This window comes from Lotus japonicus, chromosome 6 (genome assembly GCF_012489685.1).
Source record: "Lotus japonicus ecotype B-129 chromosome 6, LjGifu_v1.2".
NCBI lineage: Eukaryota > Viridiplantae > Streptophyta > Magnoliopsida > Fabales > Fabaceae > Lotus > Lotus japonicus.
In genome coordinates this window covers 66,980,656-66,997,087 of record NC_080046.1, presented here as the reverse complement: position 1 = coordinate 66,997,087, position 16,432 = coordinate 66,980,656, and the positions used below count along the sequence as shown (strand labels likewise).

At 33.8% G+C, this 16,432-nt stretch overlaps 1 protein-coding gene across 1 annotated transcript; it reads left to right on the top strand.

The window, feature by feature from the left end:
- The first annotated feature begins 7,353 nt into the window (after window positions 1–7,353).
- LOC130725817 (F-box/kelch-repeat protein At3g23880-like) lies at window positions 7,354–8,550 on the top strand. Its single transcript, XM_057577006.1, has one exon. It carries the CDS (start codon window positions 7,354–7,356, stop codon window positions 8,548–8,550), a length of 1,197 nt encoding a protein of 398 aa, XP_057432989.1.
- The last annotated feature ends 7,882 nt before the right edge of the window (window positions 8,551–16,432 follow it).

The following is a 16,432-nucleotide window of genomic DNA, read 5'->3' as shown; positions in this document are numbered from 1 at the left end:
GAATCGAGATATAAACCTCTTGACTTTGAAATAATTACAACAACAAAAATACAATGACCGCAAACAACGACGACTAACACCAACAACAAATAACGATCGCAAACAACGACAAGACCGTACACAACAAATACGTACAATCAACGCAGAGCCTCTGAGTCACATTTAGCACCTTGCTTCAAGGGTAATAACAACAACTGCATGACCAACTCCAGCAGTAACGACCACCAGAGGACTATGCGTGCACATACGCCTACCAAACAACGAGATCAGAACAACAGTTGTTGCTATCACAACCTAAAAACCAAGCAACCAAACACAACCAAAGCCACCAAACGTTGAACACCATGCCTAACACACCGCTACCTCTAGGATGATCATCTCTGAAGATAGTCCCTCGTTAAAACTTTACTAGAAAAAACCATGTGGGAAAAATCCTAATAAGATAAAAGAGTACACATATCAACAAGAGAATCAACATCCGTTCAAGCAAAATGAGAAAAACCGACGAGGTAAACCACAACACGAACCAAAGCTTCATCTATTCCAAAAGTAGAGTAGCATAATCGAAGAAATGACGAATCACATAATCCAATGATACGCACTTCCGGTCCTGAAAATAGCAAAAAATTAAAGCTAAAATACCACCTTTGTTACGAAAAACAACAATCAAGTACAAAATTGAAAGAAAAGCAAAAAGAAGGAAAAAAAACAAAGAATTAAAATGCAGTAATGTATCTGGTTGCCACTCCCGCCGTCACACCACTTTGATTCCTCAACCGTCTCTTTCAAGGGAACCATCACGAATGGAAAAGGATAGCAAGAGGGAGCCACTAACCAACATCGTGCTTAAACCCACACTGCCACCAACGGACACTGCCTCCTCTCCTCTACGACGAATCACCGCCGAAAGCAAGCCCCGCCGAAAGACCCACCCTTTCCGAACAGCGCCGTAACGAATTGTACAACCTCGCGAACAAGAAACCACACAGTCAGAGGCCACCACTACCAGCGGCGCTGCAAGGGTAGAGAAACACGAATGTGATCCTATCTCCCTCTGTACGATTGTGCTCCAGAACAGAGAGAAACACGAACGGACTCAGCATGAAAGGCAGAGGCTCTGCGAGGTGGCTGGTAGACACGCACGGCAGCCTCAAAGAGCGATGGAAGGATGAAGGGCGGCTGCAGAGCCAAAACTGATCGCGGTTGACAGAGGAGTGCAACGGTTGTTGTTGTTTTTTTAAATCGCCAAACTGTTGGTTGTTTTTTTTTTAAATCACCCACATGTAATATCGGTTAATTGGAACAACCTCGGAAGAAACGACCCCAACGTGTGCAGAAAAAAACCCGTTGCTGCTCGACTCCACAACAACAACAAAAACTTTCTCTTGAATTAAATTATGCAATGCATATGTTTATCTTTAAATATCGGTTCAAATATTTATGATCAAAGTGCTGCAAAAGTGATATGACACAAAATTGTGTGTGAGTATCAATTGATTAAATACCATTTTAATTACTATTTTTTTTTAAAGCCAACCAACAGGTTGAAGATTAAAAAAAACGAATAAAAAGTCAAAAACACCAACATAGTTGGCGATTGTTAGAAAAAAAAAATTAAAAATATGAAAAACGCCAACATGGTTGGCGATTTATTTAAAAAAAAAAAAAAAAAAAAAAACTCCAATGCTATTGACGATTCTTTAAAAAAATTAAAAAAATAAATATAATTGCCATTAACAGTGACGATTTATATTAGATTAGTAAATAAAAAAAATACCTCAAAACTATAATTTCCAAATAAAATTATATTACTTGGATACAAAAGCCCGCTATTGCCATAAGTGCACAATCAGCATCATGCTTGGGTTTGGGATATAGTTACTTCTACATTTTCTCACCTTCAAAGAAGAAACGAACTGGAAAACCAATTTCCAAAAATAAAAAACGTGAAAGAGGCTCATGGCATGGATTAGAAAAAAAAAGGGCATTGACGTTTTTTTCTAAGGCTTATACAAACACAAACACACTCTCGAATTTGAATTTTTAGTTTTTTAAGGGCATATTCTTAAACCTACACTTAGACGGTTAGACCAATGAAATGTTTGTTTCGTTATTACAAGAAGGGCATGGTAGCTGATGTTTTGGCTCATCATGGCCATAATGGTAGTCTAGGAGTTCATCTTCATACTTCTTCCCCTAGAGGTTTGTGATCATCTACTTTTTGATAGAGTTGGTGGTACTAGTTGGTGTATGATTGTAACACCCAGCTAGGTCATTTGTTTATGGGTTCCCCCTCCATTTGATAAAAAAAAAAGGCATGGCATGATAAATATATCTATTATGCAGATTGGAGAAAGCTTTGGAAAGCTGAAGCGCTGCCTCGTTGTTGTGAGACCGGGTGGAGGGCTTGCCTCGATATCCCTCCATGCTCGCGGCTTGGTGCCTGATCCGACGTGCCCACGGTGCTTGGCAGCTCCGGATACGGCGAAACATGCGGTGCTGTTTTGCCCGCTTGTGCGCCCAATCTGGTTTGCTAGCTCTCTTGGGTTTCGCCTTACTCATGAGTGCAAAGTGCATGATTTTGTCACTGAATTTATGCAGGTTGCAGATGTGTCCACTCTTGGTGTTTTCCTCACTTTGATGTACGCAATCTGGGTTATTCGGAATTAGTTGTGCTTCATGTCTAAGGCTTCCACGCTGGAGCAGATTTTGTGCTATGCGGCTTCCCTCAAACCTTTGCAGCGATTAGAGGCCCCTTCGGTTCCCCATGCCCCACTGCTCATGTCCTGGTCACAACTGCAACACCCAATTTTTCGTTATTAGGTTATTTATTAATTTATTTTAATTATTATTAGGTTATATAATGATTTGAATAAATAGGTGATTTCATTATTTAATAAGGTAATTAAGTGATCTTATTAGATAATTAATTGATTATGTGATATAGATAATAAGAGTTTTAGGTTTTAAGTGAGTAGTTGGGAATGGGGCCCATTGTAAGACTATTTAAGAGTTATGAGTGAATTAGAAAGAGAGAAATCATAATTTGAGAATTGGAGAAGTTAGCGCACAAAGGAGAACACGTGAAAAGCAAGGAGAGGAGAAAAGAGAAGAAAACCTAGACTTTGATCTTCAAGAGGTAAGAGTTTGAATTTACCTTGTATAATTGTAGTATAACAGAGGTTGAGTTTAACATGAAGAACCCCCAACTTCTTTGAAAAATCTGAACTGAGAGACTGTGTTGAGTGTTAACATGTGGTGAGGAAAATTGATTTTGAGCGAAATTGAGGTTTTGGGAAAAATTGGGTTCTGTTCTGCCCGTAGATAACCTAACAGTCTATGCTGTAGATAGCATAACTCTCTCTACAGAATTCCAAATTGAGTGAAACCAATTTTGTATGAAAGCTAACTCATAGGGTTATGTTGGATAATATTTTCATAATTTTGGGATTGCTGGTTCATTACCAGAATTATCTGCAAGTTCACTCTGTTTCTGCCCGCAGACACCCTAGCACCCTATGCTGTAGAGAGCATAAACCTAATTCCCAATTGGAAACTAGGGAGAGACACAATAGAAAGAGATACCAAACACCCTTTCCAAGCCTAAAGAGAGAACCACTTCTCTCTCTAACCCAATTCCTAACTGAATACAAAGATACTAATGTTCTCTACCTCTTTCTTATTTATAGGCAACCAGCCTTACTAACCCTCTTAACTAACTAACTAGCCCCTAACCTTGAGTTCCTATCAATACTTCTGAATTGAGTGAAACCAATTTTTTATGAAAGCTAACTCATAGGGTTATATTGGTTAATATTTTCATAATTTTTGGATAGCTGGTTCAATACCAGAATTATCTGCAAGTTCACTATGTTTCTGCTCGCAGACACCCTAACAGCCTGTGTTGTAGAGAGCATAACTCTCTTTGCAGAATTCCAAATTGGGTGAAACCAATTTTATATGAAAGCTAACGTATAAGGCTATGTTTGGTAAACTTTTCATAATTTTTGGACTGCTCATTTAGTACCAGAATTATCTGCAAGTTTGCTATGTTTCTGCTTATTTCTGGGATTGATTCTGGAACTGGTTATGGTAATTGATCTGAGACATTTGATGATTTTTTTGTTGCTAGTTTGTCGGTGGAATAGTGAATGATTTGATAATTATATTGAAGTGTTATTTTGTGCAATTTTGGTGTGATTTCCGTTATGGAATTTGGTGAGAAAATATGTTATATATTTGGGGTTGGAGTGGTCTCAAATTGCATGTCTTAATTTATGAGTTTTTGCACGAAATACACTTCATTTGGTCAAGAGGCAACGTGTCGTTTTCCTCGGAAAACTGGGGCTTGTCCCAGAACTGGAGTGGTTCTGGAAGTCTGGAGTGGACTTCATTGGGGGTTAACTGTCTGGAGTGGACGCGGTGATACCGCTAAGGTTAACAATTGGTACTACATGCATGCATTGGAGTCTCACACACTAAGTTTCACGTTTTCAGTGGTTTTATGTGTTTGGTGATTTGTTGGTGAATTGTTTTGCTGTTGTGGTAAAGTCGAATTATTATTCTTCTTAAAGCTTATAATTTTTCGAAACATTAATAAGAATTGTGAAACTGTCTTGAGAGCAAATATTATAATCACTAAGATTTTAAAGAAAAGTTCAAGAGTTTATAAAGCAGAATCTGAATTGTTTACTTGCTCTTTGTTATGCTATATTTTATACAATGTAAGTTCTTACCCTTCTGTTGGAATGACATCGCTCAGGTACTGGAGGTAGAGATGTGGCTCATGAAGAGTAGCTTCGGAGAGTCTTAACTTACGTTATTATTATTATTATTATAAAAAAATAAGTGTCTTGCTCTGTAATGTAACACTGAGTAGATATTTTACGTTACTTTTACACTTCTGTTGAGAGGATTTTATAACCTCTCCTTATGGAAGTTGTTGAGTAATTTTCTAAATTATGGCGATGTCGTATTGTTGATGGCCGAAGTGCTTATGAAATTCAGTTTTGAGTATGATGAATTTTATTGGAATATCATGGAGGATAAACCTATTTAAATAAGTGATTTTATGCATCTTGGGATTATCTAGCTGATTTAGAAATTTTATTGGCAGAAATAATTCATTCTTTGAAAAACATATGAACTTATAAATTTTCAAACACAATCAGTATTAATTTTAATGAGTTTTCGTGAAGAAGTGTAACACTCCCTTGATATGTTTTTAAACTCTGATAAACTTTTTAAATAAAACAATGGGAAAAAGGGGGTGTTACAACGACCACCACAGGGTATGTTCAAGGTTAATTTTGATGCGGTGATGGCTCAGAACGGTGACGCTGGATTTGGTCTCGTTGCTCGGAATTTTCGTGGAGAAGTGCTGGCAGCTGCCTGTCTCCCTAATGGACCAGCTTCAACTTCGTTGGTGGCGGAGGGTCTCTCATTCCGCTGGCCACTTGGTTTGGCTACGGAACTTGGCTTCCGGCAAGTTGTGTTTAAGACGGATTGTCTTCTTTTGTTTGAGGCTTGGAAACGCCGGGGTGGATGTTCTATTTTGGATTCTCTATTATTGGATTGTCGTAGTTTGCTTTCTTGCTTTGATGTTTTTTTATTTAGTTTTTGTCCGTCATTCTGGGAACAGTGTCGCTGATGCGTTGGCAAAGTTTTTTTTAGTCTAGATTTTATGGTTTGGATTGAGGAGTTACCTCTTGAACTTATTGGCTCGGTCCAATCTGATGTAATAGCCTCTGAGGCCCTTGTTTCTTCTTAATTGAATGAACAATTTAAAAAAAAAAATTAGGACCTGAATGATCCTCTTGTACGTGCAATGTTGTTGCAGCAAAATTGAAGGATATACAAATTTAATATAAATCACAATAATATGTAAATTGTTTTGTGACTACTGTTTTTTTATTACATTCTCATATAAAATATAACTAGTGTTTTTTTTCGTGCTTTGCACGGAGAATATGTCTACTGCATTTGATACATCAATTAATCATGAATGTGATTATGTGTGTTCGTTTAAATCTTAGATAATTAGGGCAAATCTTTTAAAATTCGGTTTCAAGATTTGTTTTGGATTTAGGAAACACGTGTCAACAGAAGAGAAGTTATTTAATTCTTTTCTTATATATATATATATATTTTGATATACAAAGGAGGAGATGACTGATACAATATCTTAGATAATTAGGGAAAACCTTTTAAAAATTTAATTAATTATAATCTCAACAGTACATATATTGGATATGGTGAAGTTGAGATCTTGGTTGTGGCTTAAATCATTGATGAAGACCTTCAAATCATCTTTTTTATGAATGAAGTAAGGAACCTCTGATTTGCATGATGGAGGGTTAAGGTCTATATCGTCTTTATTGAGGTTTTCTGAGTGCCTAAAAGGGAGATGGTGTTGTCATATGTCTCTGAAGCATGTTTCTGATTTTGTATCTTTTATTAGCTAGCACTCTTGGTTGTAAATTTATTGATCTTTGCTTGTTGGTTGCCTGTGCTTAGTTCTATTTAGGCCTGGGCTATGAACATTGTATTCATTTGTTTGTACACCTTGTGCGTTTTTAATGAAATTTTGGTTTTTTCAAAATAAAAAAAAAAATCTCAGCACTACATATTTTATTTGTATATTATGGATCATGAGAAAGAATAAAAAGAGAAATCACGGGATTCTGTATTAAATTAGGCTTGCGATTTTTCTTAATTTAAATATATAATAAAAATGGTTTCAAGATTTGTTTTGGAAATAAATTTAGTAACGAGTAATCTTAGGTAAATCTTAGATAATTATGAAAAATCTTTTAAAATTCGGTTTTAAGATAGAATAACATAACATAAGAGAAGTTATCTAATGGAATGACACGTGAACTTTTTTTATGATAATTCATTAACCTGAGAATGACACGTCACTGAGAATTAACCTGATGGTGACACATTACAAAATCAACATGATAGAAGTTATTCTTTTCTAATATATATTGATTGATATTGATATTGATTGATATTGATATTGATCGATTAATATTGATATTGATTCTCATAAAATACATCAATTTAGTTTTTCCATGTAAAAAAATAGATATATATCTATTTAAATAATTTTAAATTAAGTAGGATTAAGTTAGCAAATCTCAATTTCAAAAAAAAAAGTTAGCAAATCTTTTGTTTATATATAATTAAAATATATGAAATATCTTTACGGGTACTCTATCCTAATAAAACATTGAAACCAGTGTAATTTCACTTCTTTCAGTTTCAAAAACAAACTCACTTCTTTCAAAAAAACGTACGAGGGATCACCTGGTTAAGGTTTGCTAGTACAAATTCATAGCCGCAAGCAACATGCAACCCAAGCAGAAGAAACTTGGTACTGAGTGGCCACTCCCTGAGGAACTCATGACGGAGATCTTGTTACGTCTCCCAGTGAAATCCCTGTTGCGGTTTAAGTTGGTGTGTAAACCATTGAACTCTCTCATCTCTGACACCCACTTCGTGAAACTGCACCTTCGTCGATGCTCCGCTTCAAACGCCAACCCGCTTGTAATATTCTTCCCTCCATGTGACTTTGATGACGACATCTCATCGTTGCGTATCAAATCGTTTCTCAAACCCCCTCCTTCAACCATCACCAACGAATTGCACCGCTTACGCTCCAGTTGGAATGATCCGTACTTGCCAATAGGTTCCTGTAATGGGTTGGTTTGTTTGATTGGAACTCATTATTCCAATCATGATCAACACTTTTTTTGGGTTTGTTTCTGGAATCCCACCACGAGATCAACATCTCAAAAGTCGTTCACATTACCAATCATGTCGGAACATGTTAACATGTCTGGACAAGTTCACTCCTATCTCTATGTCAATTGTGGGTTTGGCTATGATTATATGAGCAACGCTTACAAGGTGTTATTCATAGAGAAAAACCAGGATGTGCTTGTTTTTAACATGGGTGACAATAATTGGAGACACGTTGGATGTTTCCCATCCGATCTTACCACTCTAGTGGGCAGGGACAGAATTGGGGTTCACTTCAACGGGACTCTTAACTGGTTAGTCATTCGCAAAATTTATGAGAATGATTTTCATTGTGAAATTAATAAGTACAATATTAAGTGGGACAATGGTTCATGCATGATTCTTTCGTTCGATTTTGATAAGGAGGAGTTTGTGAGGTTGATGCTGCCTGCTATGCCCCATAAGTTTAGTGATCCACATCTTGGGGTTTTGTGTGAACACCTTTGTGTTTCTCATAAGGACGAGCGAAACAATTTTGTGATCTGGCAGATGAAGGAGTTTGGAGTTGATGTGTCTTGGACTAAATTGCTCAGCATTAATCATGATAAAGATCTTCTACCTCATAACTTGCCGCTTCCCTTTGGCTTTCCTCTGTACATGTTTGATAATGGTGATGTCCTCATGCTGCCAGAAATGTTCCTCTATAACCACAGAGATAATAGAGTGGATCCTCTTGAAATTCCTACCAACATATTTGCATCAAGTGCCGTGATTTGCAGTGAAAGCATGATTTCACCTCATTGAAATTAAGTATAAAGTATATATGCTCCCGATACATTGTTTAATATTGATTTACACTTTACAGCCGTGGTTGTGGATTCTCTATTGCTATATCTTCCATTTTACAATTCCTATATAATAAAATTGGTTATATTCATTTGTATTTATGAGAAAATGGTTAATCGATTTTGGTTTTCCAGCTTCAGTGGCTTCAAACAGGTTATATTTTGCTATGTTGGTAGAAACTAGAAACCTAATGCATGTTATTTATGTTTTCTGTTGCCTCTCATTTTGGCTGCAATATTTGATGCAGTTGGCAGTATTGTACCTAATGGCGAGAGACTTTTTTGTTGAATTTTATACTTGGATCATGTTTGAGTTGACTGCTTTGATGGTATAGATAACTAGCACAAGATTCACTTTGTCCATTTGGAAGAATTAGAAGCCTATTTGGATAGTAGGTTGTTGCCTGTGACAGGATTGAATATTCCTAATACTTTGCTTTGGGACCTGCTTGAAGGAGTGAAGCATTATGCATTTATGCTCCCACAATTCCTCATTTTTGTCATCTGAGTTGTTATCTCCCACCATCTGATCATAATACCTCACTCATGCAGATTTTGTATTAGTGGATACTGGATTGGTTCTGGCTATATTCAATTTCTTCTTTAGCAGTTGAACTCCACATGATTGTAAGTTTGTAACCCAATATGAATGTGTGGTTTGTCCTATAAAAGGATGCAAATCTATTATGAAACTAATGAATGGAAGAAGGTGACAAAATCACTAAATAAAATATAAGATTTCTAGACGCAGTTCATATTGAGCCTTTTTGCTGCAGAATCTAGTTGTCCATGAGAGACCTTGGTATCTGATTTCGTCCTTGGAGTCCATAAATTTCTTGAACAATTGTGGCTAAAATCACGGCATAATTTAAATTCAATACAATCATGAGATTTTAGTAAGCATTTTCACTAAGGAAAACTGCTTAATTCTCCTTGCTAGGAAGTCCTTTTACTGTAATTTTTTGGTCCTTTTTCATTTTTGAGATTTGAGACTCGCCGTGATGTTTGTGTATGTTCCAGAGTTATTCATGGACGCCAAAATATTGTAAGGCAGGTAAAAGGGGGACACAAATTTTCTTCTCACAGCACTGCGGAGCATCTTTAACCAAAATGATGCTTTTTATAGTTATCCTGAAACTTATCTAGATCAGAGAAAGGCTCCAAGTAATGGAGGACTATGGAAGGAATATTATAAAATTTAGTTGTAAAATCTCAAAGTTGATTATGTTCACACAAAGCTACTCTCTCTTCTAGCAGAGTTGATTTTAGAACCGAAATCAAATCTCCAAAATGACTCTCAAACGTACATTATCATCCAAAATTAGTTTTACTCAATGAGAATGGATTCTGAGGTTCCACACAACGTTTCTTGTGAATTGTAGGCTTGATCAGAGGAATTTTCCGAATGGGGATGCCTACATTGGTAAGATCAAGAGCACATTGCCCCGTGGAAAGGGAAAGTACACATGGTCAGATGGAACGGTATATGAGGGTGATTGGGAACGCGAGAAAATGATCGGAAAATGACTGATTGTTCGGTCATCAGGAGTGCAGTATGATTGTATGAGGGTGAATTCTCTGGAGGTTACATACATGGTTAGAGCATCTCAATGCTAGTTTTTAGTATTATTTATGTGGGTTCATACTGCTACATGTGTTTAAGCAACTTTTTACAGATTTTGCTTCAACCATGAGTTCTTAGTTCTTATCACTATTTTTCCGGTCTCACAATACCATTATATTAATATTTTTTATTTTCATATAATTTAATTTAAATTTAAATGCTAATTCAATACTTAAATTAAATGAATGAGAAATAAAAAATTAACTTTTTTTAGATAAAAACTCAAAAAGTAAAACTGAAGGAAATCAATTCCGTAAATATTATTGATGGGTAAACACCCTATTTATACAAGTACATGGTTGACTATTAATAAAAAACTAAACCCTAATTATAGGCATCTATAAACTATATAAAGGGAGAGTTTTTGCAACCTTGACGGTAAAATTGTAATTTAATATTTTAATGCATATGGGTGGAAAACTTTCCATGGTCAAATAGGTAAATTTGTGAGTAATTCAATATGAAATCAATCTTGACCATTCATTTCTTCTAATCCTAACCGTTGATCATTTTCTTATGAAATTCTTTGTACAACCTTTTCATATTCTTGGCCGTTTTATTTGTTGCTTTTGTAACTCATGATCATGGATTATGGTCATAAAATCACCAAGAGTCTCTTCCTTCTTCTCCCATGTATAAAACATTTTTCCATTCCTCTTTCAACTTATTTTCATCTCTTTCATTTTGATATTCAACATCTCCATTCATGTGCAGGAAATCTCTCTAATTTGGATTCTCTAACAGCATCATTTCAGCACAAGAATATCTTCCATCAGGTTAGAAAATTTTCTTTTGCATCTTCTTCCTCTCCACCGGTCACTTCTTCTTAATCACTTTTCATTCTCAGACATTGAGTTTTACTTCATCATCATCTTCCATCCGGTAAGTGTCATTCTTTCTTTGCCTTATTTATCCCTTTTGATTTATTTGTTATGATTTCGCCATCATTTCTTCTTCAGATTTTATTCTCATGCTACGGTTTTTCCCAAACGGTCTTATTTTTTCTCATTCTTTATCCCCCACTCATGTGAGATTTAGTCTTTATTCGCAATATGCATTTTGTTATCACTTATTCAATAGATGAAAGTTACACATTTTATTTTACTTTTGTAATTTATGCATGTTTTTGTTCTTTGCTATTGATTATCAATATTATTATGATATGTTCATAACTTTTATTTCGTTTCAAAAATATTTTTTCTACATAAACCGTTAAAGTCATCTTCTTGGTTATTTCTCTAATTGTGTTTCATTATTTTTCTTGGACAATTTTATGATGTTTGCTTCAATTTTTTGACAATTTAATCTTCAACCAATGTAAGTTTCTTGCTTTTTTTTTAATTTTGATTAATTTATTATGAACTTAGTTGACCAAATGACAATCTTTTCTTCTAATGTGGTACAATGAAGCTTTTTTTCTCTTTTTACATTTTATTGATTTAGTTTCAATTTGTTTTTTTCTTTCAGGTGTTTTCAATGTTGTTTTCCATTCTTCCAATGTTACATCTTGAAAACATGTAAGTTTCTTGCATTTTTCGTAATCTTTATTGTTTCATTATGAACTTAATCGACTACAGAGAGTCACCTTTATTTTATTTTACAACTTGGTGTAGTGTTGTCATCTTCATCGTCTACCTTAAGTTTAACTCAATTTATATCATTTTATTTATTTTATATGAGTTATGAAATTCGAAAAGTTATTTATATTTATTTATTTATTTATATTTATATTTATATATAATATAAAGGAGAAGTTTAGCAACCTCGAGGGTAAAATAGTTATTAATAAACAATGTTTCATATATTTATTTTTATCTATGAGCTTTTAAGTAATTATACATATTATTTCATATGTGATTTTTAAGAACCGTTCGATATTCAGCAGACTTTTAATCTCAACCGTTTGATATTCCTCTTGAATTTCCTCCATCAATGTAAGTATATAACTTTCTACTATTAAGTTCAAAATTATGTTAAATAAATTTATTATTATTTAATTTATATGAGTTATGGAATGTCATAGGTCAAAATTAATATTAAATATGATATAAGTTATGAATTTCATAAGACACATATTATTAGTTTAAGTTTGTTGAAGTATTAATCAACTAATAATTAATATTAATAATAAATCTTGAAAGTTAAATGTCACTCAATAAAAAAAACTCCTATCTCTTCCTCTTGAACTTCATTCATCAATATCATTTTATAGACTCCTACTATTAATTTTTTTTAGAAAATAACTTATAATATTAATTGAAAATTACTTAAAAAACATTTATTATTATTTATTTTATATGAGTTATGAAATTCAAAAATTTATGCTTAATACTAAATAAGATCTTACCAAAAGAAAAAAAGACTATCTCTAACCCATTTTTCTACAACTATATAAAGTAATAAGTGTCAATACTCATTTAACATATGCCCTTCACATAAACTTTGTTGAGGTATTTGCCTTTTTTTTTTCAAAGGCTCACGCTTCAAAACATTTTTTAAGGTACATATATCCAACGACTAACTATTGATGAACTAGCCTATAATGTTTACGTGTGTTCTAACATGGTTTTTATTTCATGATGATCTTCAACTTGATTTCATCATGTCAAATTGAAACACCTAAAAAATTATTTTTTAATTTTCTCAACTTTTTATTTTGTAGGATGACTCAAACAGTTTGTGTACTTCATGTGTGGAAAACAAGAGATTTCAAAAAATCTCAAATTGTTAATAGTATTGAACTGTTCTTAATCGTTGAAAATATATTAAATTTCTTTGTTTTCCCCACTTTCATGGTACCTAAACCAAACTATTTATTGTTACCATAATTAAGTGAATTTTTAAAATTGTAGTTTTTCAAATGCTACAGTTTAGTGACACACATTATGTATGACAAGTTTATGCGATTCAACATTTTATGGTTCAAGCATCTGCTATAAAATATAGAGTCACAAAGCACAAATATAAGATTACTTGAATGAACATCTCAAAAACTAAAGAGGTTACAGGTGACACTACTCCTACTGCAAAATATGATTTTGTAAAATTTAATATAGTTGACATCATTTTCATGTAATCGATCATCTCTGAAGAAATAAAGGTTTACAGTGATAATTTAATATGGATTTATACTGTTAACTTCAAATTATTTTAAATAAATTTATTATTATTTATTTCGTATGAGTTATGAACCTCAAAAAGACAAACTTAATATTAAATAAGATCTTACAAAAAAATACTACTTCTATCTGTAAAGTACAATAAAATTGTTATATCAAAAAAATAAATCAAAAGTATCAATTAGATAAACAAGGACAAACAACACAAATTAAAAAATAAATACACTCATGAAAAAACCTACGACAAAAAAAAAACATAAATTAACACTTCGACAAAAAAAACCTAATTATTAAAAAAAATATTATTTTTTCACCTTTTCATACAAATAAATAATTTTAAAAAAACCATTAAAAAAACACAATACAAAATAAAATAGAAGGCCCCGTGCAACGCACGGGTAAAAAATACTAGTAATTACATAAGAATAAAAGTAAGAATATTATATTCTATCACACCCCCGCAGTCGAAGCGGGAGGTTCACCGACGCTGAGACTGAAACGAAAATCATCAAAGAGGACTCGAGAAGGCCCTTGGTAAATATGTCCGCAATCTGATGGCGGGAAGGAACATGAAGGACGCAAGCCAGGCCACGCGCAACCTTTTTCCGAACAAAGTGGATATCCATCTTTATATGATTGGTACGCTGATGGTGCACTGGATTTCCAGAGAGGTATATAGCGCTAACATTGTCACAGTGAAGCAATGTTGCCTGAGATAGAGGAAAGTGAAGCTCCAGAAGTAAATTGCGGATCCAACAGGACTCGGAGACAACATTAATAATGTTGTACTATACTAGGATCAAACGTCCCCGAATGATATCTCAAGTGGTAAAGTTGGGTGACGTATAGGTTGGGGAGGGGAAGGTTCAGGATCAATCCCTGGCGGGTGCAATTTAACTTTTCGATTTACTAAAAAAAATCCTATAGTGAGACCATGACCAATTGTATGCATCACTTGCGAGAGTTACAAATAGAAAAAAGACTTGATTATTCTTATGATTGATAGTAAAGAAAACATGTGTTCAACAATGATGAATGTGGTTTATAAGAATGATTTTACCAATAGTTGATTAACGCTTGCTAATTTACTTATATTTGAGTTCAATTTATCTATTTATTCATTTATTTATACTCTTATTTCATCCGTGCATGACGCGTGATCAATACTAGTGAGATATAATATAAGAGGTATGATAAAAAAAAACTTACATTCCCTACTTTCGGTGCAACAACTTTGAATGTCAAACAAAATGAAACCGATGGAGTACTTTTTTTTCTAAAACTGATTGATTATTTAATAGGTAAATAATTATTTGAAAATATAATTTTTTTTTTAAAGTGGAAATATAATCGATTTTGTTTTTATCAAAACTCATCATACTGTCATAGTTTGAAGAATGCATATCCTTCTTTCAAAAAAAAAAAAAAGAATGCATATCCTTATGAAAAAGAAACATGTGATTTGCTTTTTTCGGTACATTTCTTTTTTCTTTTTTCGGTACATAAACATGTGATTTGCTTTAATAAGACTAAAACATAAAGACTCAATTAGCGATGGATAAATATTACAAATCATGGTATTAGTTATTTTTGAAACTCATGGTATTAGTTTTTTTTTTTTTGAACTCATGGTATTAGTTAATAGAGGTTTGTTTGCTTTGGATGAATAATGTGATCCGTTTCATAGTTATTTCCCCTCTTTAGTTAAGTTTTTAAGTAGAATTAAAGTAGAGTACATGGGAACATGGGATACAACTTTAGTAAGAAATGCACTAGTTCTAACTTTGGAGGTGAAAGCTGGAGAATATTTGATTCCAAAAATCTAATGTTTCAAGCATGTGAAGCACCTTAGGTCCATCATAAAAAATTGGCGGCAATATATGGAGATGTCAACAATAGGATCCAAGCATGGTAGATGAAATTGATGAATGCGTCAGGTATGATATGTGATAGAAAAGTACCATTCCAACTCAAAGGGAAATTTTACCCTATTGTTATAAGATTTGCAATATTGTGAAATACTGAAATGAGAATGCTACAATTAATGAATGTTTACATGACTACATGAGATAAGATTCTGAAGATAACCTAGGTGGTATTTCCCATTATAGAGAATATGGTCCCAAAAATCATATGGTCTTTGTACAGATACTGTTCCTGTGCAGGAGCTAATATTTCCTTTGATCTTAACCGTGAAAAAGACCTTCTTCTGCTGTCTCACTTTCTTCTATAGCCTTCAATGCAGCTTCTACTTGTTCTTCCAGGTTAACTGCTTCAGACGGTTTTGCAGTAGAAGCTACCGCTTTAGCTATGGAAAGTTGTTCTCTCAGTTTAAGATAGTAAAATTTCTTTTTTTTCTCTTCTGCCTTCTTGCTTAATGCTGCAGCTCTGTTTTCAGCTTCAATTACTTCTTCAGCACCTGGTACTTTCACCTCAGATAGCTCTACTAATGCTTGACCAACACTCTTTTCTACCAAGGTCCCAGGTTCTTTCAGCCTTGCCCAATTACTTAATTCCTTTGCAGCAGATTCTTCTTCTTCCACAGTGTAAGCAGGTAGTTTCAGTGAAGCTAACTCTTTTAGTACATTATCTACATTTGCAGAAGCTTGTTTGAGTGTCATAGTCTTAGCCAGTCTCCCTGAATAAAATAAGGATATTTTGATTTTGTTAATGCCACTTTCCCTTGGAAGATTTGAATATGAATCAGGACAGTGACTACTCTGACTACTGGCTACTGTATAGATCGAAATCTGTTAAAATATGAGATCTAAAATCGGCTCTTTTCTAACAAAAACCCCTTCTTCTCTTTTTATTTTATGAATAATATAATTGGGGAACCTAAGAAATATGAAGTTGATCAAAGTTCTATTCTACCTACACTAAAAGCAATTTTCTATATCATGTTTACAATGTGATGCACTTGCACATTATCATCCTAGCTATTATAGTAGTAAAGAATATGGATAACATGGATAACATGAGACAAGATAACATGCATTCAGGAAATTACTAAATTAAATCAAAAAGTTGAATTCGGGATAACATGCATTGATCAAGATAACATGCATTCAGGAAATTACATGGATATACCAACAATG